Source organism: Pantherophis guttatus, chromosome 1, assembly GCF_059756535.1.
Source record: "Pantherophis guttatus breed Tessera chromosome 1, ASM5975653v1, whole genome shotgun sequence".
Taxonomy (NCBI): domain Eukaryota; kingdom Metazoa; phylum Chordata; class Lepidosauria; order Squamata; family Colubridae; genus Pantherophis; species Pantherophis guttatus.
Genome location: NC_142063.1, coordinates 79,919,082 through 79,943,676, shown reverse-complemented (window position 1 = coordinate 79,943,676; position 24,595 = coordinate 79,919,082). Strand labels below are relative to the sequence as shown.

General features: G+C 40.6%; 1 protein-coding gene and 2 long non-coding RNA genes across 4 annotated transcripts in view; 1 reads left to right on the top strand and 2 right to left on the bottom strand.

Annotated features, from left to right (window-relative positions):
* Positions 1 to 2,257, top strand: part of TTC17 (tetratricopeptide repeat domain 17) — a 56,107-nt gene extending 53,850 nt beyond the window's left edge. For both annotated transcript variants that reach the window (XM_034417403.3, XM_060687594.2), the window contains exon 26: positions 1,215 to 2,257. In XM_034417403.3, coding sequence (XP_034273294.2) covers positions 1,215 to 1,346 — 132 coding nt within the window. In that variant the 3' untranslated portion in view covers positions 1,347 to 2,257. The remainder of the gene's footprint in view (positions 1 to 1,214) is intronic.
* A 7,059-nt stretch (positions 2,258 to 9,316) lies between these two features.
* Positions 9,317 to 23,929, bottom strand: LOC148116465 (uncharacterized). Its single transcript, XR_015729569.1, has 2 exons — positions 23,520 to 23,929; positions 9,317 to 10,554 (listed from the first exon to the last, which is right to left on the bottom strand). It is a non-coding gene; the product is annotated as an uncharacterized LOC148116465 (long non-coding RNA).
* LOC117665485 (uncharacterized) lies at positions 12,119 to 21,842 on the bottom strand. Its single transcript, XR_004591374.3, has 2 exons — positions 21,743 to 21,842; positions 12,119 to 16,101 (listed from the first exon to the last, which is right to left on the bottom strand). It is a non-coding gene; the product is annotated as an uncharacterized LOC117665485 (long non-coding RNA).
* Positions 23,930 to 24,595: the final 666 nt, after the last annotated feature.

Genomic DNA, 24,595 nt, shown 5'->3' with positions numbered 1-24,595 from the left:
ATTCCCAGAGGCAGGCAGCAGAATAGTCTTGGCATCACTGGCTTCATTCATAGAGAACATAATGAAGAATCAGCTACCTATTTGTAACTGCAGTTCTTCTGGTGGTCATCTGTGAATTCACATAACCTCACAATCTTAGTTGTGTAATTGCTTTTCACTCCCTTGGTTTTGTCATTGCTATTTTGAAATGGGAAAGAAGAAGGACCCACATCTGGCTGAATAAATGTGTGACAATAGGACTCTCACCAAAAGTACTTTATCTGTGGAATATTCCAGTAGAACTAATGTGCAAGTGCAGAACCTCTTATGTGTACATTCACAGATGCCTACTAAAACTAGGTATGGGTCAGTAGATATTTGTTCCCAGTTTGGGCATAATAATAAATAGGGTTTAATTTAACTGAGAAAGTTCAAGTTTAATTGAGGAAGTGGAAGTGTATACAGTTTGGGTTTTGACCAAGAAAAGGGAGAACAAATATTTAATATTTAAATATTTAACAAGTTTGTTCACTAGCACTAAGTTATAACATAATAGCTAATTAGCCATAGTGGGCTGCTGAAGGAAAGAGAGAATATGTTTCTAATAAATAATGAGTATTAATACTTGCAGAGTTGTGGCCTACACGTTTCAGTAACAATATTGTATTTTGCAGTTGAACCTTTATAGTGTTCTGCAATGAAGTATTACAGATTATTCTATTGCAAGAAAATCCATATAATTTTCAACCATGACAGGGAAAAAATTTTCTATTAAAAAAAAGAAAATCTTGTTTGTTATGTTCATTTGCCTGGGCTTAATATTTCAATACTTGAAGATACTTTAAGATTCAGCACTCTATCCCTAATAACTTAACAAAGTATGGTATATACTTTGTTATAAATTACTTTGAATCGGGGTGAAATGCTACCGGTTTGGACCAGTTCGGCTGAACCGGTAACAATGGTGGGGGGGGTGGTTCAGAGAACCGATAGCATTGGCAGCACGAGGCTCCGCCCACCCGCCCGGTTGTCATTACTTCCTGGTTTTAACCAGGAAGTAACCTGTTTTTTACCCTCTGCGCGTGTGCAGAAGGGTTTGCTCATGCGCAGAGGGTCCGTGCACATATGTAATACATGAGCGCGCACGGCGCATGCACTTCCGAACTGGTAGGGAAGGTAAGTAGATGTGAACCCTGCTTTGAATACTGATCATTTTGGATCTTGGATTCCTACAGGAGGAGTTTGAGAAGGCAATGCGATGGTATGAATCTACACTGAAGCTTCAGCCTGAATTTGCACCAGCAAAGAATCGAATTCGTGCCATTCAGTGTCATTTACTCATGAAAAATGAAAGACATTCTCCTTAAATATTACAATCTTCTTCCCTTTTTTTTCTAAGAAAGCAAAATCATTGTTCATTAATAGACTTGAAATGAAGTGAGCTAATAGAAATTGGAAAATACTATTTCTAGTAAGAATTGGAGGTTGGTTGTATTATTCAGAAGCAAGAATATCTTTGGAGAACTATAGTATACCAGACAATTGTATAAATAAATATTGAGCCCAGAGAACTTCCATGTGCCTATGTCCCGAACATCATTAGATTTTCCACAATATTTGATTGGATGCCAGCATAAAATTTAACCTGCTTCTTGTCTTAACACATCTATGAAAATGCAAAGCACTTCATTGCACCAGACACTATATGTAAGAGGAAGGCATAATTAGCTTTTCATGCATCAGGAGCTCATATTCTACTTCTTCATCCAGTCCATACTTTAGTATTACCAAGTCAGAGAAAGATACTGAGATAACACAGGAGATTGCAAATCATTTTAGTACATTTTAAGAACAAGCAGCCTTCTATCTATTGTTGCTTTTATTGGGGGGGTGGGGGGAATAGTGAAAACAACATTGTGTGAAATCATTTATATTATGGTTTACAAGAAAAAAGAAAAACAAGAAAGAAATGTAATTTCGAAGGTTTCTTTTAATCCATTATATATTAGAAGCCCTTTGCAGCCTTTAGCCTGTCTTTACTAATTATTTTACCCAACTGAGTGTAAACTGCAAATGTTAAAGGCATATCCACACATGTTCTTTCTCTGTATGTCTAAACACTTAAGTGAGAGAGAGCATGTTAGCAAATAGGACAAGTGGTCTGTTTCTTAATCAGCATCCAGTTTGGTCAACTAAAGGACCAAATTACAGATTTCATTGTTGAATCAACAAGGGCACAAAACTTGAAGCAAAAATAAACAATTATTAATAAACAGAATTTTGATTCCTCTCTTTTTTTATGGTGAAATTTGTGTTACATGATACACTAGTACCTTAGCCCAAAATTCCACATTCCATGACATTTATTAATATACACATTTCATGGGATAAGAAGATTTTTGCTTATATATGTAGAATCATCCCTTGATTTTAACTCTATATTTATTACATGATAAAATATCTAAAATTTCATTTGAAAGAAGGTGGCAGTTACAGAGTTATTTCAAGGAGAAAAGTAGTTGGTAGAGTTTCAGATTTGTTATTATAGTTGATTTGCTCTACAAAAGAGAGCCATGGGTCTTGTTACTAAACACATTAAGATGATTTGTTTAGTTCTAGCTGAACACAAGGCATGACTCTGGACTCTGGTGATTTGTATATTAAATCATGGTTAAGCCACAGTTCAGCACAATATGTGAATCCAGACAGATATTCTGTTAACCCACTACCAATAGTTCCATTGCTTTTCCATTTCTAGACTAGTAATACACAACTTGTCTAAAATCAGTTAATTCAAATTCATAAGAAAGTTTTCTGTAGAGTCAATTATAAGGAAAAGCTGTGTATTTCTCTTATAACCTTATAAGAGATAACCCTATTCTATTGCACTAGTAAAATTTGAAAGCTAGATTTGGTACTCTTTTCATTTGAGTTGAATTTAAATTGGATTAATTTGAATCCAGTGTTTGCTTTTTACTCAGTCCCAGATTTTTCAATGACAGTGATTCAAATACAGTTTGATAAGAACCTGTTAAAAATTTTAATTGTGATAGCTCAATATCTGGCATACCATGCCTTCCTTAGCAGTTGTTGAAATCAAGTTTAAAATACTGACATACTTTACTGCTGATTTATATACTTCAGAGCTCTTTTAAAATGTGAGAAATGTGAAAATATGGTGGTATTGCCTAATCTAATATATAAATGTACATGTTTAATCTTTGGTATCTAGAGCAGGAAAGTTAACACTCAGTTTTAAATAAAATATGAGAAGAACTGTAAATAAAAGGTGAGGAGAGTACTGGACTTAATGCAAGATATAACAAAAGATGAAGGGGTGAGTTACAGGTTTATTTCTATACACGAATGGAATATGCACATGTACTGTATTTTGCAAAGGAGAAATCGATGTTATTACAGTTTATGTATGTTTGTATACATACACATACATACAGTACATTAATATATTGCTGAATATCTATCTTTATGAAAAAATTATATTGCTAATCTGCAGCCATTCCTTGAATCTAACCAACATGCCTCTTTTAAAAGAATGAAAAATTGAGATATCTATATGCAAAATAGCAACATAAAACATAAATATATATATTTCATGTGACATGGAGCTAACCTTTTTACAGCAGTCCAGATACTGCATGTTGTATACACTTAAATCTTCAGACATTTTTCAAGGCCAGTTGTGCATAAAAGACACTGAACAAAAGCAAAAAGAAACAAATATTTAACTGAAATTTGGAAGGAAACTTGAATATAATGATGGGCAACAAATAATTATTTATGAAAATAACTGCTCTATTTGTCTCCATCAGTACCACCCTTGAATATGTAATATGAAACCTGTATTAGAGAAACATTGTAAGAGTCCAGTATCATTTTTCTAGAAAAAAAATCATTCTTACATTCACTTTCATGAGTAATGAGAGGCTCCTAAAAAACTAGATCAACCTAACAATGCAGTAATACAGAAACACATCTTCATAAATCAGTTTCTAGTTAATAAGGTGACACACCAACAAGATTTTCAGAAACCCTGAATGCATTCTCACTCTCCCAACTACTCTTCCCTCCATCAGTTAAACTGTTGAACAACAGATTGTGATGAAAATAGCTGCCAACACATCTGGAATCCTCCAGGTGGCAGCTTGAATCCATATTTAGCATCACTTTTTCTTTAAGACCCTAAAAATAGATACTCCTGCATAAAATAGGATGGGCAGTTCCCTTACCTCCAGTAGCTAAATATAGGAGAATGCTTCTACTTCTTACTTGAATGAAAACCAGAAAAAGGTATCTCTATTTCACTTTCATACATATATGTACGCCATTTTGTGATTATTTCTTTGTTTTGATTTTTAAGCAGGGGTGAGCTGAGTTCCTCAAGGGCTGAAGTAGATGGAGAAAGCTCTTTTCTTCCTACCAAATACCTCTTTTTCTCTTTGTCTTTTTGACACTTATGCAGCAAGCATGGGAAATGGGACAGGTATCTCATATTAAAAATCTAAACGTAACCCTTAGAGGATTTTGAAAGTAGGCCATGGACTGCCTGCAGCCTTAGAATCACAGGTTGTCCGTTCCACATCTCTGCTTCACTAATGCATTCTGAATTTACAAACACAAGTGCAAACCCAGAATAGCTTACACAGGTTTTTGGCAATAATTAATTTGTGATATGCATGGAATCTTTTTTAGGTATACAAGATGTACCTAGTGAGGCCTCAAATATCTCATGATCCACTAGAAGCTGGCCAGTGATCATTAATTTGACTGGTCATTCCTTTTGTTCCTCTAGATGTGAGTTTCCTTGCTATATTGCACAGTTGTAGGCAAGTTTAATGCTTAACTATACATAAAGGGTATGCCAATGTGCCCACCTTTTCTGGTACCTTATTTCACGAATCCTTTCCTTGGTAAATTTAAATAGACTTTTCAGAGAGTGCAATTAGCTGATCCACAAATTAAATCAACTATAGCTTTAAGAATAAAATATGTCAGCCTTTTTTAAAGGATTGATCTGATCTATTTGAAAAAAAGACACTAATAAATATGAGAAAGAACAGTCCAGTGAATATTAAGCTCATTGTTTCTTAGACCCGCCCTAGAATAAAGCAGATGATTGCAAAGAAATCTGAGATACCAAAAATTGGAGATTGTTTTTTTTTAAATCAGTCACAGAAGAAACTCCAATATTAATAAATGGCATGTTGTATAAAGAACTGTAAATCCGCTGAATCATACCATTTTGCAGTGGAAACATTAACTGAAAAGAATTGCCCTATGAATACTTTTGTCCTAGCTTTGAACAGATTTCATCCATCTATGTTCATGGCTAATGACAAGGAAATAAGGGAACTGGAGTCCAAAGTACCAGGTTATCTATTCCTAAACACTGTCATGCAGATATTTTTATATCATTAGATGCATATTGACTGTTAGATCTGTTCCTTAATGACATCTGGGTCTTTTTTACAACATCACCACTCTACAACTCTACAACTCCTCAATTAAATCGAGTAAAATTGATGTTTGGGATCCACAGGAAACTAGACATTTATATATGTTCACTAAAAATATTTATTTTTCTCCTTTGAATTAAAAATTGTAACTCCCTCCTCCCCTACCCCACCCCCAGAATGGTATTTTTCAAGCTTTGGTAAAAACTTGATTAACATAGACCCTGGAAGATAAAGATGATTGTCTCCCTAGTGCATTTTCTTGGGGGTGGGGTGGAGGTAATATAAAAAAAAGGAGAATTGCCAACCGCAAAGAAATCTTAACGACAACAAAAAAAGGAACAAGAATTTTCAATCCAGGCTAAGTGCTGCACAGGCAGAAACCTTGCTCTGACGTACATAAAAACCCTGCCAGGATTAACTCCTTCATGCCCATGAAAGCCAGGATCCTCACGGTATTTGTCTTGCCATGAGTTTCATACTCTTTCCATTAGAGGTCATGCAGTTTTATTTAATTCTACTGTCACATTACATGTAGATATTGGAGACAAACATTTGTACACAGCATTAATGAATGGGTTAGAAAATCTTAGTCCACCCATTCTTTTTTGCAGGTGGTAGACAGAAGTCCATTAATTACAAAACAGGACAGAGATTTCCTTTCTGAAACTGATGTCCTCAGTAGCAATTATTTTTCTTATCTCCTTTTTCTGGCAGCCGGAACAAGCGTAGGCATCTTTCATTCAAAATTTCAAAGCAACTGATAAAAATGCTGTTAAGGGAACTTATATTCTCAAAGTTTTTTTTATTCTCCAAATATAAGACATAGCAGGATGAAAAACTCTTTGCAGATGGGCAACTGCAGGCTATGAACTGAATACAGAAATCAGATCTCTATCTACTAGTTGCTCCCTCCTACAAAATTGCAGTACATATTTCCAGAATTGTCTTTGTGATGGCATGGAAAAGGACAGGAATAGAAGAACATGAACGATACTTAAACTGCCTTCTACAAGATCCTACATGAAGCTCTCTGGGATAATTTCAAATATCTTTGGGTTCCAAAAAATAAACTTCCATTTGACTAAATATGGCCTGTCTCCTGAAGTCATTTTCCAATGTAGTGACATCCAGATGAATTTGAATTGTATCACCTACTACTCCAGGCAGGATGCCAGCTAAGAATTCCAGTTGCAATCCCAGCAAATCCAGAAAACACCAGTTGATGATGGCAATTTTGTTTAAATAAAAGGCACAGAAAATAATTTTGGGATGATTCTTTTCTGACTAAAAGCCTTCACAGCATTACCCATAGCCAAGCAGAAATAACATCATTTCCTACACCATATATTCGGTGCACCTGACATTACAAAAGCAAGCCCAGAGAGATGGCATACTGAATTGTATCTCAGGCCAACTGCATGAGATATGATTGTATTTTTCCATACTGCAATTGCTGGAGCTTTAAGTGAATGAAGCCACTGGACTTTAGTCATGATTTGAAAAAACCCTGTTGCTTAGGGCAATGTGTGAAGCCAAACTGTGTATCGTAGTTTCATCCATTAGCCAGGCTAACTATGCCGCTCCCAAAGATTTTCTCCTCCAACCATAAAAGACTGATGCCTTCTTCCCATCCTGTGGGGTTTGTTTTAAGATTATAATTATCATTATTGACTTACACTAGCACAGACTTATTCAAATCTAAGATGACTGTGGACTTAAATATTCACAACTCAAAGTATCATTTTTTAAAATCATCATATTGAATGATATATTGTAGCATGTTTATCAGAAGTCCCTCAGCAAAAGACTATAGAATACCTGAGCCAAGAACCTTCAAAGTCCATTTTCCTAAACTATAATCCTCGTACTGTTGCTGTGACCACACTATCAGAGATTCTCCTTAACTGATTACTTCCAATACTGATCATCTTCCTGATTTCATTTGTTAATTGTGAATATAAAAAAATTGATACCTGGTAACCTAATGCTAAAAACTTCCAACTCTCTAATTTACAAAAAGCTCAGCAGCCTAATTAAATTTTAGCCAATGATGTTTACCAATGTTACTAACACCTGCAAACTAATCCTGTGTGTCTAGTAATATGACTCATTTTGTAATTTTTGTGAAAATAATAAAACAGGAATAGAAATTTGAGTTAATTCTACTAGTTAGAAAAACAATTTATGGTCAAAACTAAAGGCCTCTCATGAATATTTGTAGAACTCATAAATGTCTGCTATTGGCCTTAAGGAAAAATAAAATATCTCAATTATCAGGAATTGCATCTTCATGTTTCTAGTTCTGCCCAGTATTACATGTTTACTTCATCTACGTTTTACCTGTTTAGAAATTATTTGAATTGGGTGTGATTATTTTGTGACCAGGCATCGAATTTCTTTGGTGTGTATGGAGATTCTCAATCATCTAGGACATGGTGGTCCCAAAGGTGCTTTGCAAAGGCAACTAGATTTTCCTGGGTTTTTTCCTTGAAAAATATTTCGCTTCTCATCCAAGAAGCTTCTTCAGTTCTCTGTTGTGGCCCACCAGCGGCCAGAAAAGCTGGCAGCAGATTCAGACAGTGAGGAGGTTGGGGAGGAACGTGGGCCAGTCCTGGAGTCTGGGGAAGGCTCAGAACAGGGCTCTGTGTCAGAGGCAGAGAGGGGGCCAGGGCCATCTGGTAGTTATGTGCTGCCTCCGGAGCCTCCGGAATCTGACATCAGCGAGACATAAGAACAGTGTGAGCCTGTTCCCAGTGTGTGCATGTGCAGAGCTGCCAGAGGCAAGAACCTTAGTAGTACAGTGGTTTAATGCACCCTGTTATTAACACAGCTGCCTGCAATTACTGCAGGTTCGAATCTTACCAGGCTCAAGGTTGACTCAGCCTTCCATCCTTTCTAAGGTAGGTTAAATGAGGACCCAGTTTGTGGGGACAATAAGCTGACTTTGTATAAATATACAAAAGTATGAAGGCTATTGCTTAACGCATTGTAAGCCGCCCTGAGTCTCCGGAGAAGGGCGGCATATAAATCAAATTTAAAAAAAGAAGAAAAAAAAGAACAATTAAGAAAAAAAAAAGGGTGACTCAGGAGTAAGGTTTGGAGGTGATTGGCCCCTCCCATAAGACATAAAAGAGGAGCAAATGGACGTGAGCCTTTGCAGGAAGCAATTAGTTCATGTAGTCAATTCAAGCTCTGAGAAGTCCGTTTGACTCTGTGCTCCGTTTGGCCTTGCAAAACTAATTGACAATTAAGTCTCTGGCAGCGTTTCAAGGGAGATAAAATTGGGTGCTTATCAGCATTACCCTGAAAAACTATCAACTCAAGCAGACATCTGTCGGAATCTTCACAGACTGTTTGTGAATCATTACAGCCGTCTCAATAAAAGAGGTTTTTGGGGACTAAGATTGTGATTTATGCTTTCTCAGGAAGCCTAGGTCAGAACATTCTCTTCAAGGAAAAAAAAACCCAAGATAATCTAATTGCCTTTTGGAAAAGCACCTTTGGAACAATTGTTTTGGTGGTTAAATGAAAGAGGGCAGCAAAGAGCATAGGGCCAACAGGACTGGTAGGCCAGTGGGTCTGGCAGGATGGCAGGGTGAGTGGAGGGTAGGACAGCACGATGGCTGGGGCTTTGCCCTGGGGTGCTGGGGTGGCTGGTCACGGTGCAGAGCCTGAGGGACAGTACTCCTCAGAAGCAGCAGCAGTGCTGGGGCTGAAGTGAAAGCCCAGAGATGGTAGAAACTGGTTGAGACTTCAGCCCCTGCATCACCACTGCCACCGAAGGGGTAGGGTGTTCTGTCCCCAACCACACGCACACACACCAACAGACGTTCAAGAGTTAAAGACCAAACCAGCCGGCAAAATCCTTTTCCTTAAGATAATGGAACTTGGCAACAACCTAGTGGCTGCTTGCCAAGCGTTTATTATTTACAAAGAGGAGAGATAACTTCTCCCCACTTCTGATACATTAAAAGAAACAGCTCAATAATTACGGAGGTAATCAAGTCCAGAGATAATCCAGCTAAGTCTTATAGCAAAAGTCCGGCAATGCAGAATGGCGTGGAAGCTTTCAGCTTTGTTCGTCACAAGGTTTGACTGGCCACCACACTCCCTTTTATATCCTGTGGGGTGTGGTCCAGTGACTCAGCCTAATCTCGGGCACACCTTTTCTTCTGTTGTGCGCGCTTATCTCTGTGACGCTGGCGTGGATCCAGCCAAGACTCATTACCCTCATCACTGTCCATCTGTGGCTGCATGGACATGCTTGGCCCCGGCCCTATCTCTTGCCCTTCGGCGGACACCGAAGGCATTGCCAGAGAGGAGGGTCCTGGAGAGGGAGACCTTGCCAACTCCTCTTCTTCACTCTCGGAGTCCTCTCCTGCCGATGACACAGGCTCAGGTAATGGAGCCACAACATAGGGGGAGCGAGATAGGTAGATGGACGGAGCAGAATCATCACTGAAATTGCAAGTGCAGCCAGACTGCCCAAATTTTGGTCACATGACTGCAGGTCCATAACTTAAGGACTACTTGTAAAAAGTGCTCTCTGATAAACTGGGAAACAAAATGGAAGGAGGATACACTATATAACAAAAGCAGACTATTAGGGACTAGCCCAAATCTGCAATGATGAGAGTCAAGATGGCTAAAGTTAAGAATGAAAAGAGGCTTACGGTGAATGTCAAAACGTAACAAAATAAAACAAAAAAGGTTCTTTGGATATTTGTAGAAGAAAAAGAATTCAAGGAAGTGGTCAGTCTGCTAGTTGTAGAAGGTGGCAAGATAGTGAGAGGAAACCGGAAGAAGGCTGAATGCTTCAAATTCTGGCTTTGTACCTGTCTTTTCACAAAAAGCCCAACTTGTCAGAAGACACATCATGGGGAAATCCAGAGAAATCCAGGTAAAAATAGGTTAAAAAATGGGGAGATAACATCTAGCTGTTTTGAATTAATTCAAATTTCCAGGGCAAGGTAGATTCCATCCCAAGGTATTAAAAGTAGTGGCAGATGTGATATTTGAAATACAACGAAAGATTAGTGAACAACTAATGTTGTTTCAATATTTTTAAAAACTGGAGGAGAGGTGGGAAGCCCAGGATGACCTAGGAAGACACAAGATAAAAGAGATTTATTGGCTTGACATTTGTACCTGGAAAATCCTGTCAGTGTATAAGAGTTCATGAATTGGAATAGACATTGCAACAGGTCAGCCAATGGGGGCTGTTTGATGATTCAGACAGTTTGGAACCTGGGCGTGGCTTAGCTTGGTTGTTACACATATATAAAAGAGTTGGTTTGTCCTTGCATTATTGATTCTGTGATTATATTGATTCTGTGCTTCTGGCTTCTGAGTTCTGCTTCTGGCATCTGCTGCATGGGTATTGTATACATGCATCATGTTTTATATTACTGTATATAAAGAAGTTTCTTTTATAAATGAATCCTGCTGAATTCTTTACTTGTGTGCTGGTTCGATTGCTGCAAACTCTAACAAATCCCAGAAAAGGTCATCAAGCATTGGGACTGCAAGCATTAGAAAGGAACAATCAATCAATTTTTATTACAGACGCAGACCAGCATTACAAATAAAAACATTAAAAACAACAATAGTAAAAAATATAAATAAAACACAAACAGAATAATATATTGCAATTTGTGGTGGATTTAGAAAGGACCAAGGTGATTACTAGTAGGATTTGTTAAAAATGGTTGTGCCCAATTTATTTTACTTTTTTTTTTTTACAGTGACTACTAGTTCAAAGGAATGCTATGAGTAGAGTGGAGTTAGACTTATAATTTGATAAAATTGACCATAGCCTCCTTCTTAATGGAATGGAACAAGGTGGGATAGATGGTCCCACTACCAGATGGATGTTGGTTCTTGTTTAAGAGCAATACCCCTCACCTGGTCCTTAATAAATCTATTGGGAAGGGGGAGATTTGCTGTGGGATATTGAGAGTCCTGTGCTGAGCTTAATAATATTCAAACTGTCCATAAATATCTCAAATGAGACAGAAAGGGTGCTCATCATATTTGCAGGAAACATTGCTGACAGCAGCTGTTCCAGGCCTTTGAAATACCACATCAAGAAAAATCAGGGTTTACTCCTTTTTTGGTATCCTTCCTACAAAACGGCTAGATTCCTTTCTGAATTCTGGGGTATCCTAATGTAATAATTTGCCAGAATGAAAAAAAATTATACAGGATAGTAAATAAGCTGCTACCAGGGCATCTACTAGAGAAACAAAAAAAAAATCAAGATAGCTATTGTGAATACAATATATGAAAAAAAATATTACAGGCTTTGACTGCATGGTTACAATTATAATCTCTACTTTTTGGGCAGACATTCCCACAGGACAGTTGTGTCTGGCTGCCACCACCTGTTCATGAGTGGGGAGATGTTTCTCTGATATCCAGATGGAGCAAAATAAAAGACTGTCCCTTCCATGACTGCATTTTTAAATAAATGATTTCAGTGTTCTCTGCATTAACCAAAGTGGTCAGTATAAACTCACGGCATCATGTTGCCATCACATCCCCTTTGCGGAGTTGGGGTGGGTGTGGCCTGCGCATGATGCATCCGGCCCGCAGGCCACCAGTTTGAGTCACTCTAAAGAGATGTTGGAATATGATGCACCATTACAAATATGACACTGGGCTAATCACAAGTAAAGGATGTTTATTTTAAGAAACAAAATAAAGTGAGTACTTGAAAGTAATACATACATACATACATACATACATACATACATACATGCTTACATATGCCAAGCTATATAGTCATAGATCTACATATAAGTTATGTATCATTAACAGCACACAAACTAAGAAATAGAGGAACAGAAAATGTAAACAAAGGTAAAACTACTTGACTGAACAAAGGAACACTGAAAAGATATAACATGCTCCCGAGACATCTGCCTGTAGTTCCCTGCCAATGTTTTCCTATCAGTTCCAGCGCTCCCCATCAGTTAGGAAATCCTTGTTATTCTCAGAAATTGAAATCAACTGACAGAGAAAAGAGTCCTTTCATTGGAAAAAGATATTTTCTAAGAGCTATAGCATCCCAGTCATCAACAAGCATGCAAGCTTCTTTATCCACTACACTATGGCATGTAAATGGATTTGGGTTGTGACTTGGGAGGTGGACATGCTGTTTTTCTTGTGTATTCCTAATGGTGTTTACATGAGAAAACTTTGTTTGGAAATCCATCTGCATTATTAGATTTCAATTATCCATTTTTATTATTACTGCCGTAATATCATTTCACAAAATGATAATGTGTCCAAAGTAGGGTAATTTGAACCTGTCGTTTATGCTTCAAGTGATACCTCTGGGTTGATTTATTTGATGAATCATTAGTTTCCTTGGCTCTCCAGTCCTATTTCAGCAATCAGAGGAGGGTTATCAACCTAGTGCTGGTTATTGAGGGTTCTTTCCAGTGGTGGATTGCCCCAGGTTCGGACCGGTTCTATAGAACCGGTAGTAAAACCAGCAGGAGGCTCTGCCCACCGACCCCGACGTCATCAGGAAGCTTCTGCGCATGCACGGCCCGATTGCAAACCAGTAGTAAAGATAAGTAGAACCCACCCCTGGTTCTCCAATTTTAAAATCACACTCAACTTTTCACAATCTATACACAAAAATTTGATCTCATTTTAGAATCATAGAATCATATGGCTGGAAGGGATCTTGAAAATCTTCTACTCCAACCCTGCCCAAGGCAGGAAATTTTATTGCATCTTGGACAAATGGCTCTCTACTCTTCTTGAAGACTGCCAGTGATGGTTCACTCCCAACTCCAGGAGGGAAGCTGTTCCATTGATTAATTATTCTGTCAGGAAATTTCTCCTTAGTTCCAGATTGGATCTCCCTTTAACAAGCTTCTACCCATTGCTTCTTGTCCTATCCTCAATGCTCTGGACCCCCTGCTCCCTGTGACAGACCTTTAAGTACCAGAAAATAGCAATCACATCACCCCTAATCCTTCTCTTCCTCAGGCTAGACATACCTAGTTCCCTTAATTGTTCATCAGATCATTTAGTCTCTGGACCTCTTACCAGCTTAGTTGCTCTTCTCTGCATTCTTTCTAGGATCTCAATGTATTTGTACTGTATTGTATCATTTGTATTGTGGCAACCAGAACTGGATGCAGTATTTCAAATTTGGTGTTACTAGTGCTTTAATTTTACTTAGTTGAGATCAAGGATTTTGTAACAAAACAGTTTAAGAGAAGCAGAAGACAAACATCTAAAATCCATACATTACTCAGAAAAATGTCTTGCTCATTGTACAGGAGTGGACCTCTCTAGGTTACTTTTTAAGGAACAGGAGACATGGCTTGTAGTATGAAGCAAAGTAATTTAGCTGCTAATGCTATTAGATAGCATTCATATTTCCAAGCTCGGTCTTGATGGCCAAAATGACTATTGAGACCAGCATGCTTTGAAAATACACTTTTTTCTGCTTTTTATGATTCCTGATATGGTTCATGCTTCCAAGTGAGGATCAAAACTGAACTCATAAGCCTATGTAAGATCACTTTAGCAAAGGAGTCAGTCCAAGTGAACTATTGATATATTTAGCATCTCAGCATTTATGTTCATTTTACCACTGGTGTTTTCATGAATAATAACGAGTACAAGATTTCCCTTCATGTTACACTTACATTATCCTAAACCTGGTGTCAATAATATGACACTGTGGATGATGGGTGGGTTGATATAGGGGAAAGAAATACCCATATTTTCAGAGTTCACAACATTGATGGGCATTCTGCCATAGTAGCTTTAATCATGTTTGCCACATTGTTTCTCAAAGCCTAAGCATCCTTGAACCTATTTCTAATATCGTTCTAAATATCTCTAAAATTACAAAATGGGCAATATAGAAAGTTGTAAGCTTCTGATCACCAAATGCATCAATGGCACTAGCTGGTAGTTCGTGACACTTATACGCCCACATACGTACTCTATGTCACCAAGTAAAGCAATGGATGCACATGGAGAGAGAACTTAATTCTCCCAGATAATATACTGAAGCTTGATCTTGGGGAAACTAAAATTCCTGCAGCAAAAAAACTACAGCATGCAAAGGCATCATAGAGGAAATATTTATTTGCAAAGGAGTAGCTACAGATTTTAATTCACAAACCAAACATCCTTGGAAGTGTATCCTGTGGGTTCTGTGTTTCATTCTAGGCATAATTCCCTTTGCCCTCACCCTCAAATTAAATATATTTACCAAAAATCAAAGCAACCTTTCCATATCTACTTCGGAGTGTCGCATCTAATATACCAAAATAGCATGGGGTGTGTGGGTATCTATGGCTACACACCTATTTCTCAAAGTATACTTAAGGATATGTATTTTAAAAGTTTCCATAAATTCCCTTGAAACAAATTGGACTTGCTTCCAAATAAATTAAGATGTTCCTTTCCAAGTGCAGCTAGAGTCTCTATAAATGAAATGTACGGAACTATAAAGTTGAAGGTAATTACTATCCAGATTTCAAAATATTTGTTCTCTCTCCAGCCTTGTCTTTTATCTCTCAGGCTTCTACACGTCACTACAGCAACATCCATAGCTCCAGCGAGGGCTGCCTCGCTGAATGTGCTCTGCTGTTATTAATGGAAGGAAGCACTGTTACACCTTCTTCTAAATATAGGCAATCTGTGTGTGCCTAATGACTACAATGTGAGAACTGAGAGGGACCAAAATATTGACATCCACTAGGTGTACATAATTTGTTTTCGTTCCTGCTCTCCTCCGAGGTATTATCTAAACCTTCATGGAAAATCTGTTATTATTTCACAGGAGGAATGTGCAAACTGTTATTTAGATGTGAACCTGTTAGATGGAGTTTCCTCTGTTTGTTTTCCCATGCTCCAGCCAAGCCGTGTCAATGAGAAAGCATTTGCTGAGCTATTTTTAACTTCCCCCTTCCTTCCTTTTCTGTCTCTGCAAGGAGCTGCACCTTTTCATCAACACTGCAGGAAAATGGCATCGGGAGCCCAGGGGTGGAGGAGTCTTCTGGGGACACAGTTTGCCTAGTGTGCAATATGGGAAGAGAAGTGGGGATTGAGGACCAACCACGCCTGATAAAAGGAAAAAGACAGAATGGAGCAGCAGGTCTCTTACCATTGGCAAGAGAAATGATAAAGAATCAGTGAAGAGAGAAAATCTGGGCAGGAAAGAGAACAGAAGGAAACACAATGATCTGGTATTAAAGAGAAAATGTGAAAGCAAGGGGTAATTCCAAGTTTATTCAAACATTGTCTTTATTGAGTGTTTCTCTGCTATCTCCCCACTTCTTCATTCATCAGTATGCCTTTCTATGACCCTGATCCTATAACACCCAATCAGTATCCTACTCTACTAGTGATTCTGCAGTGATATTGGCAAAGCACAATCACACTAAGTCATCCTTTTGGAACACAAAGTCCCCACCCATTTTCTCCAGGAACAGCCAAGTATTCTATAAACCCATATAGATAGGACTTTAACAGGAGATAGAAAACAAATGAAGATCGAATGGCACATGTGCCATCACATCAGGATGCAATGTAAGTAGCTAAGTCATAACATTCGTCCATCATTGCATATGTCATCCTTTCCCTTCTTTCTTCTCTTCCCTGTGGATGCCTAGGTGGGGATTCAAAGACAAAAAACAAAAATGTTTGAAGCATGTCGAGTTGTACACATGGAGCCTGTCTATAATTCTTCAAAGCAGAAGCATCCCTTCCTGGAAGTTGCATGGCTCACTTTTGTATCATCTTTGGAAAAGGTGCCTTTGGTTTAAAAAACTGCAAGTAGATGGTGATGAATCTCTCCGCATGCTCCAGAGTACCTTTTGCCTTTGGAAACAATGCATGTATCACCAGACCTTTCACAATTATTCAAAGAGACAGCAGTTAGCGTTTGGGATGTATATACTGTGCTGCCAGGGCTTGGCAATGAATTCTGGAATGCAGAGGCTTACTTTTTCATCCTCTCTTCCTCTCCAGATTTTTTTCCCTAGAAGATTAAGTAAGAAAACTGAGTGGCTTTTAGTACTGGCATGACACCAGTGGCTGGGTATAATTTAACCTTCTGCAAGACTAGATCTATTTTGGGCTAAACCAAATCTTGAGTTGATTGTTTGGACCAAGTGATCCAAAGTTCATTTACACATTCTTCAACACATTATTTCCCCATCTCCACTGCATCGTACGAATATGATGATTTATATGAGTCTCCCAAAACAAGATATATTCTGAAGAGAGATCATATAACATAGAATAACAGGATTGGAAGAATATTTGGAGATCTTGTAGTCCAATCTTCTGCTGGGGCAAAAGACCCTATACCATTCTAGACAAATTGTTGTCCAAACTTCCAGTGATGGAGCACCCACAACTTCTGGAGGGAAGCCATTCCACTGATTGACTGTTCTCACTGTCAGGAAAATTAGTTCTAGGTTAGATCTTGTTTTAATGATCTTCCACTCATTACTTCTTGTCCTGCCTCCAGGTGCTTTGGAGAGTAAGCCAGTCCCCTCTTTATGTCAGCCCTTCCAAGTACTGGAGGACAGTTATCATGTCACCCCTAGTCCTTCTCTTCATTAGAATAGTTCCCTTAACTGTTCTTCATATGGTTTAGCCTCCACTCCCCGAATCATCTTTGTTGCTCTTCTGTGCACTCCTTCTAGGGCCTCAGCATCACTTTTGTATCGTGGCAACCACAATTGGACACAAGTGTGGTCTCTTCAATGCAGTATAAAGCAGTACTAACTCTTCACGTGAACTCAATACTATCCGTCTGATACTAACCTGCTTTTCTGGCAGTTGCAGCAAACGTCTGGCTTACACTTAAATAGTGGTCCATTAGGATATCTAGATCAAGTTCTGGTCTATTCTCTCTTTAATAAGGGCCTTCTTTCGAGTTTGTAATCGTAATTACAAATTGCCTATGGTCTGATTATGTACATGGTGCATGTAGTGGAAAGGCAGATCCCCATCAGAGATACCCTTATGTTAGTACCATTATTTTGGAGTCATTCAGGTTATCGCTCAGATCCGGGGGGATTTGGACTCTGACTGGGTAGATCAGGGCAGGGTGACAAGGAACAGTCTTGAGAATGTTATCTGGGAGGAGTCTGATGCTGTGACTCCCGATGATGTGGACAGGATTTTGGGGAGACTTAATGTGGCCACATGTTTACTGGACCCGTGTCCCTCCTGGTTGGTACTGGCTTCCCAGGAGGTTACACAAGGCTGGCTCCAGGGCGTCATTAATGCTTCGTTGAGTGAGGGTCACTTCCCCGCTGCCCTGAAAGAGGCGGTGATGAGGCCTCTCCTCAAGAAGCCGTCCCTGGATCCGGCAATATTGGCTAACTATCGTCCTGTCTCCAACCTTCGCTTCATTGCGAAGGTTGTTGAGAGTGTGGTCGTGCAACAGTTTCCGCAATTCCTGGAGGAAACATCCTATCTAGATCCGTTCCAGTCGGGTTTCAGGTCTGGGCACAGCACGGAAACGGCATTGGTCGCGTTGGTGGATGATCTCTGGAGGGCTCGGGACAGGGGTTATTCCTCTGTTCTGGTCCTATTAGATCTCTCAGCGGCTTTTGATACCATCGACCATGGTATCATGCTGCACCGGCTGGAAGAGTTGGGGGTGGGAGGCACTGTGTTGCGGTGGTTCTCCTTTCTCTCCGACCGGTCGCAGTTTGTGTTGGCAGGGGGGCAGAGGTCGACCTCGAGGCCTCTCATCTGTGGAGTGCCGCAGGGATCGGTCCTCTCGCCCCTTCTGTTCAACATTTATGTGAAGCCGCTGGGTGAGATCATCCGTGGCTTTGGGGTGAGATACCATCAGTACGCTGATGACACCCAGCTGTACATCTCCACCTCAGGCCACCCCAATGATGCCCTTGAAGTGATGTCCCAGTGCCTGGAGGCTGTGCGGATCTGGATGGGGAGAAACAGGCTCAAGCTCAACCCTTCCAAGACTGAGTGGCTGTGGCTCCCGGCATCCCGATATAGTCAGTTGACTCCATCACTGACTATTGGGGGCGAATCTTTGGCCCCCACAGAAAGGGCTCGCAATCTGGGAGTCCTCCTGGATAGGCAGCTGTCTTTGGAGGAACATCTGACGGTTGTTACCAGGGGGACCTTTTATCAGGTTCACCTGATTCGCCAGTTGCGGCCCTTTCTCGATCGGGATTCCTTGTGCACAGTCACTCACGCCCTCATCACCTCTCGCCTTGACTACTGCAATGCTCTCTACATGGGGCTCCCCTTGAAGAGCACCCGGAGGCTCCAGCTGCTCCAGAATGCAGCAGCGCGGGTAGTGATGGGAGCAACATGGCGCTCCCATGTAACACCGCTCCTGCGCGAGCTGCACTGGCTCCTGGTGGTCTTCCGGGTGCGCTTCAAGGTGTTGGTTATCACCTTTAAAGCGCTCCATGGCATAGGGCCTAGCTATCTGCGAGACCGCCTGCTGCTACCGACGACCTCCCATCGACCCGTGCGCTCCCACAGAGAGGGCCTCCTCAGGGTGCCATCAGCCAAACAATGTAGGCTGGTGACCCCCAGGGGGAGGGCCTTCTCGGTGGGGGCTCCCACCCTCTGGAATCAGTTGCCCCCGGAGATAAGGAGAATCCATGATCTCAGTGTCTTCTGTCTTTCCCTTAAAACCCATCTTTTCCAGCAAGCCGGGTTGGCTTAAGAAGAAATTTTAAAATTCTTTTAATCAGTCTGTGATTTCTTAACTTTCGGGCCAAAATTTATATATATTTTTAAATGTTTTTTAATATTTGTATTCTATGTTTTTTATCTTGGCTGTACACCGCCCTGAGTCCTCAGGGAGAAGGGCAGTATATAAATTGGAAATTAAATTAAATTAAATTAAATTATGTGTTTTTTAATAAACAAAGGACAAATGTTTCTGTACATTTGTCAGAGAAAATTTTTACTGCACTCTGCAAAGATATCAAGGTGATAAATACAAAAATACAACCTGCATATGCCCCATCTATTTTGTGTCCCAACTACAAAACAGACCATCTGCCACCATCAAGCAGAAGTCCAGTTTTTTGCACCACAAATTTCAATTCTGTTCTGTGTAACGAAAGTCGTGAAAATTCATTGAGCACATATGGTAAGCACAGTGAGCACAGGAAATGGGTCTCTGAAGTCCACATAATTTTCTCATATGGACAGTAGTATATGTATGAACATATAAGAGCTGTAAGAGATAATCAGGCTGAACTCAAGGGAGGGGTCAAGCATATCAAGAGATCTAAGTCCAGCCCACCTTGAAATCCATTGACTCTTATCTACCACCAATTTGCTTTGGCTCTTAATAGTTCAGATTCTTGTTAGCATTCAATAAACCTGTAATCATTGAACCACCTTGCTTCCTGATTTCTTGTGTCTGACAAGAATGTCGCTAGTCTTCTAGTCCACCACTGCTTATCACTGACTGGCAGCTGGTCTTATTGGTTTGAGGCCTTTCTTAGACTTTCTGCTGAAAATGAATTTCTTTAAATGCCAGCTTTCAGACATAACAGTTTGAGACAAACCCTGGGACTCTGTTTTACTTCTTTTTAAGATAAATACCCACTCATTCATAAAAGTCACCAAGTACATAGCAAAATAATTTTTAAAAATAAACTTACAAAACTACTTGCTACAAAATCAGAGTGAAGAAATCAGGAAAGAATCCTTTTTTGTTACAATTTCACACCAGTTTTCCATTTAATAACACCATAACTACACACATATTGGATTTACACTTTGTGCTAAGCCATTGTTTCCTAAATTTTATTTGTTGAATAAACTACAAGGGTGTGTGGGTGTGGGTGTCTGTCTGTCAGTCAGTCTTCATGGAACAAAGACAAGACCAAGCCATATAGGGCTGTCCCTAACCATTTGCAAGTTAAGCAATTGAACATGATGGGCACAACAACTTGCCATTTCCAAATAAAACCCATGGATGCCCTGTAACCAAGACTAGCTTGATGTAGGTACATTTAACAGCAGCATATCAAATAACAGTGCTGCTTATTCCATTCACCAATTAGTTCATTATGCTTTTGGTCAGTGTTTTGCTTAGCTGATTTGCTTGCCAGATGAGACTGGTTAGCTATATTGGTTGACTGGTCCCTATGCTTTCTCAGCATCATGAAAACATCACCCTCCTTACACCGATGCAAATCCCATCCAGTGCCTGGGATAAAGACATGGAGAAGTCTATGGCTAATTGTCCTCAGCACAGGTTACCCAGCGAGCATGGATACATGGACAGGCCAATGTATTTTCCTGCCTGAACCACGGACTAGATGCACAAATGCTCATTCCCCATATAAAGATCAACTGAATTGGCAACTGAATCTATTTCAGATCTGACAACTGGACAGCAACCTGTATGCATCTGTGAGCAACCTTAGAAGTGCAGGCCATGTAGAAAACTGCTGCCAATACCCCACTGCTCTTTTCTACTATCAGCATCTGCTGCCAAAAGTCTCTCTTGAAAGAACCAGGCCTCCCTATTTTTCATATGGAGAGAAAAGCATAGGAAATTGCTGTTCTTTACAATGAACAGAGCCATACTGGATTTGCACTGTTTTGATTTGCTAGATTTGAAAATCTGTGATGATCTCCATAGGCTTCCAAATGAAGATTATCAGGAACAGGGCCGCATCCAATATGGAGGTAAAAGTGACTAATAAGCAGACCCTTCTTAAAGAGCCATAAACCTCCTGCAGAAGATGGCTGAATGAATAATACTGTATATACTGTTAACTGTGGTAACTGAAAATCCAGACCACCAGTAGATGGCAGCAAAAAGAGCTTTCTAGATATGTCTAGGTCAGGGATGTCAAACTCATGGTGTCATGGTGGCGTCACATAATGTATCTGGACTTTTTTCCCGTTGGCTAAACTGGGCGGGGGCATGGCCGGCACATAACACATCCGGCCCACAGGCCAGGAGTTTGACAACCCTGGTCTAGGTCATCTCATGGTCCTTTGGATTTTTGCAGCCTTCTCTGGTAGCTCAGCTCTAGACCAGTGTTTTTCAACTTCAGGAATTTTAACCTGGCAATTCTAGGTGTTGGGAGTCCACCCTTTTTAAAATTGCTGAGGTTGTGAAATACTGCTATATACCACACCCAAAACAATGGCCCATTATCATTTATATAAGTTTAATCAAAGCACAACACGCTGTAAAGCTGGAGGACACTGAAAATTAAATGTAGAAATAATTGCAAATGGTTCTTGCAACAAAATGTCTGAAGATGAATTACCTTTATTCAAGTTACTAATAACTAGTGTTGCTTTCTTTCAGGATACTCCACTCGATTCAGTTATCCTGTTTTCTTGAACTTTCTTCCATACATTGTGACTGCATTCACAAAACAGAAGTAGTTTGTTTGTTTTTGGCTTACCTTCTTGAAGCTAGCCATTACTTTAGTAAACTTATATTTCTGTTTTAGCATATTTCATAAAATAAACTTTGGGTTATTCAGGACAAGTTCATCATGTCAGGTGAATACTGTCATTCAAACGAACATGTTTAGTCTTCACTAGGCTAATATGATATTTTTTTTCTTATATTTAAGGCCAGGACAAGCTTTGTCTCCACTATAACCCAGTGAGTTAAGTTGGCCTGAAAAAGAGTGACTAGTCCGATGTCAGCCTCCATGACTGAGGACAGAATAAAAACTGGCCCAACGCTTTAAACCACTACATTATAAGGTGTCTCTAATCACAACTCTATTTCTTTTCCTTTTGGTTGTCATTTTTTGCAGACATTCCTCAGGATACTGCTATATTCTTCTTGTTTTAACAGTGGCCTCATGTAGCATTCATTTATTGTCTGAAATCAGTATTATAAACCTTGGCAACTTTTGATTCCAGAATTCCTCAGCCAGCAGACCATTACATTGCTTATTTCCCGCCCTTCCTCATTCAATGAATGCAGAATATGAACATCTGGGTACTCTAAGGAGAGACAACCTATGGCCATTTGCTCACAATGATTTTACAGCATCACTCAACCATCACTGAAGTGACCCAAAAGCCTCTCCTCATTACTTTTACTTTAGATGGTTGGATGACCCTTAGAAGCTCTATCTTGCTAAAGGCTGATCAATATAGTCTGAGCAAGCTCAATTTCTCAAGTTTTAATGTACACATTTTGTTTGTTGGTTTTGACACACCTCTCTTGGGGGGGAATATATATATATTCCCCCAAGAGAGATGTGTCAAAATCAACAAACAAAATGCGTACGGAGAAGGGCTGAAAAATGCTGAGGTGTCTGTGTGTAATTTCTTCATGTGTGTGTAATTTCTTCATATAAATATATATAACAGAGAAGGGCTGAAAAATGCTGGGGTGTCTGTGTGTAATTTCTTCATGTGTGTAATTCCTTCATATAAATATATATAACAGAGAAGGGCTGAAAAATGCTGAGGTGTCTGTGTGTAATTTCTTCATGTGTGTAATTCCTTCATATAAATATATGTAACAGAGAAGAGCTGAAAAATGCTGGGGTGTCTGTGTGTAATTCCTTCATATGTGTGTAATTCCTTCATATAAATATATATAACAGAGAAGGGCTGAAAAATGCTGGGGTGTCTGTGTGTAATTCTTTCATATAAATATATGTAAGGGAGAAGGGCTGAAAAATGCTGGGGGGGGGTGTAATTTCTTCACAAATTATACACAGACACAGCATTTTTCAGCCCTTCTCCCTTATTTAGCCACCGGTTATGGTGAGACAAGAGGTTCAGAAGAAAAACGAATACTGTACTATTTTCACTTTGAAAGGATGGCTTTTAAAACCAGGAGGGTTTCTTTTGTTCCCGCAATTCACAACGGATCAGAAGAACTCTCCCTCACCCCCTTCCCAAAAGCTTCTAAGACTTGGAATTTTCTTTTTTCTCCCCAATACGGAAACGTGAAAGGGCTTTCCTATTCAACTGGGCAGGCGGGAGGTTTTGGGGGGCTTTTTTGGGTTCAGGCGACGGGTTTCTGGAACACCGCAGTGAAGCGGAAAAGTCGGCGGAGGAGAGACCCACCTCTGCTGCTGCTGCTGCTGCTGTTGCTGCTACCACCGCGGCCGGCAGGCGAGGAATTCTGCCGGGCCCCGCGCTGCAGGCCGGCTCGAGCTGGCACCGAGCAGAGGGGGAGGCGGCCAGATGGCAGGCCGACGAGGGAGGGGCCGCGCTGGAGGCAGCCGCGGGAGGGGAGCGAGACACCTACGCAACCAGCGAGCGAAGAGGAGATCCTTGGATGCAAACACAGGCGTCCTCCTCATCGCTTCCCCCCACCTCCTCACATGCCCGTGATTCATTTCCACATGCCGTACACGTGACATGCTAATTCAGGGCTACTACACAATTCCGAGGCGGCGGCGGCGGCGGCAGCTGCAGCCGGGGAAGCAGCGAGCCAGAGAGGCGCAGCTTGGCGTAAAAAAAAACAAAAACCGAGGGAAAGCGGGGGGGGGGGCGCTGCAAAAGGGGACAAAAAGCGGGGAAATAGAGGTACATTTAACCCGCAGCATCCCACTAATGTCAGGGTTGTCCCACCCTCCTTTTTTTTTTTAATCTTCGCCTCCCCTTTTCTCTCTCTCTCTCTCTCTCGCCTGAGCGCCTCCACCCGCCGCTCACCCTTTCTGGGGACACGGGGTGACGGCAGACCCAGGCGCCGCTCGCCCACGCTTCCCAAGCAGCCGCAGGAGGGGCTGCAGAAGGCGGGGCCAGCGGCCGCCCTCCTCTGTCCTTCTCTGAAGTTAGGCGCTGAGGAAGGGTTGGGGCTATATTTAAACACACCAAAAAAAAAACAAACCCACGCACGATCTTTATTCGCCGGGGACGGAGCGGGGGAGGGGGGGGAAAGGGAGGGGAGCGAGGTTAACTACGCAAACTACGTTTGCTGTTTTTTCCTTTCTTTTCCACCACCACCACCACCCTTCTCTTCCCTCCCCTCCCCTCCGCCAAGCCTAGCGGGGACTGCAATCCTCCGCACGCTTCCTTTGAAGTCAGCTCCTTGTAGCTCCGTGGGATTTGCCTCCGGAGTAAAAGACGCCTGGAATTGGGACTGAAAAGGATAGAAAGCGGAATGCCTTCGGTCGCGTGCGCCATTTTAACCACCC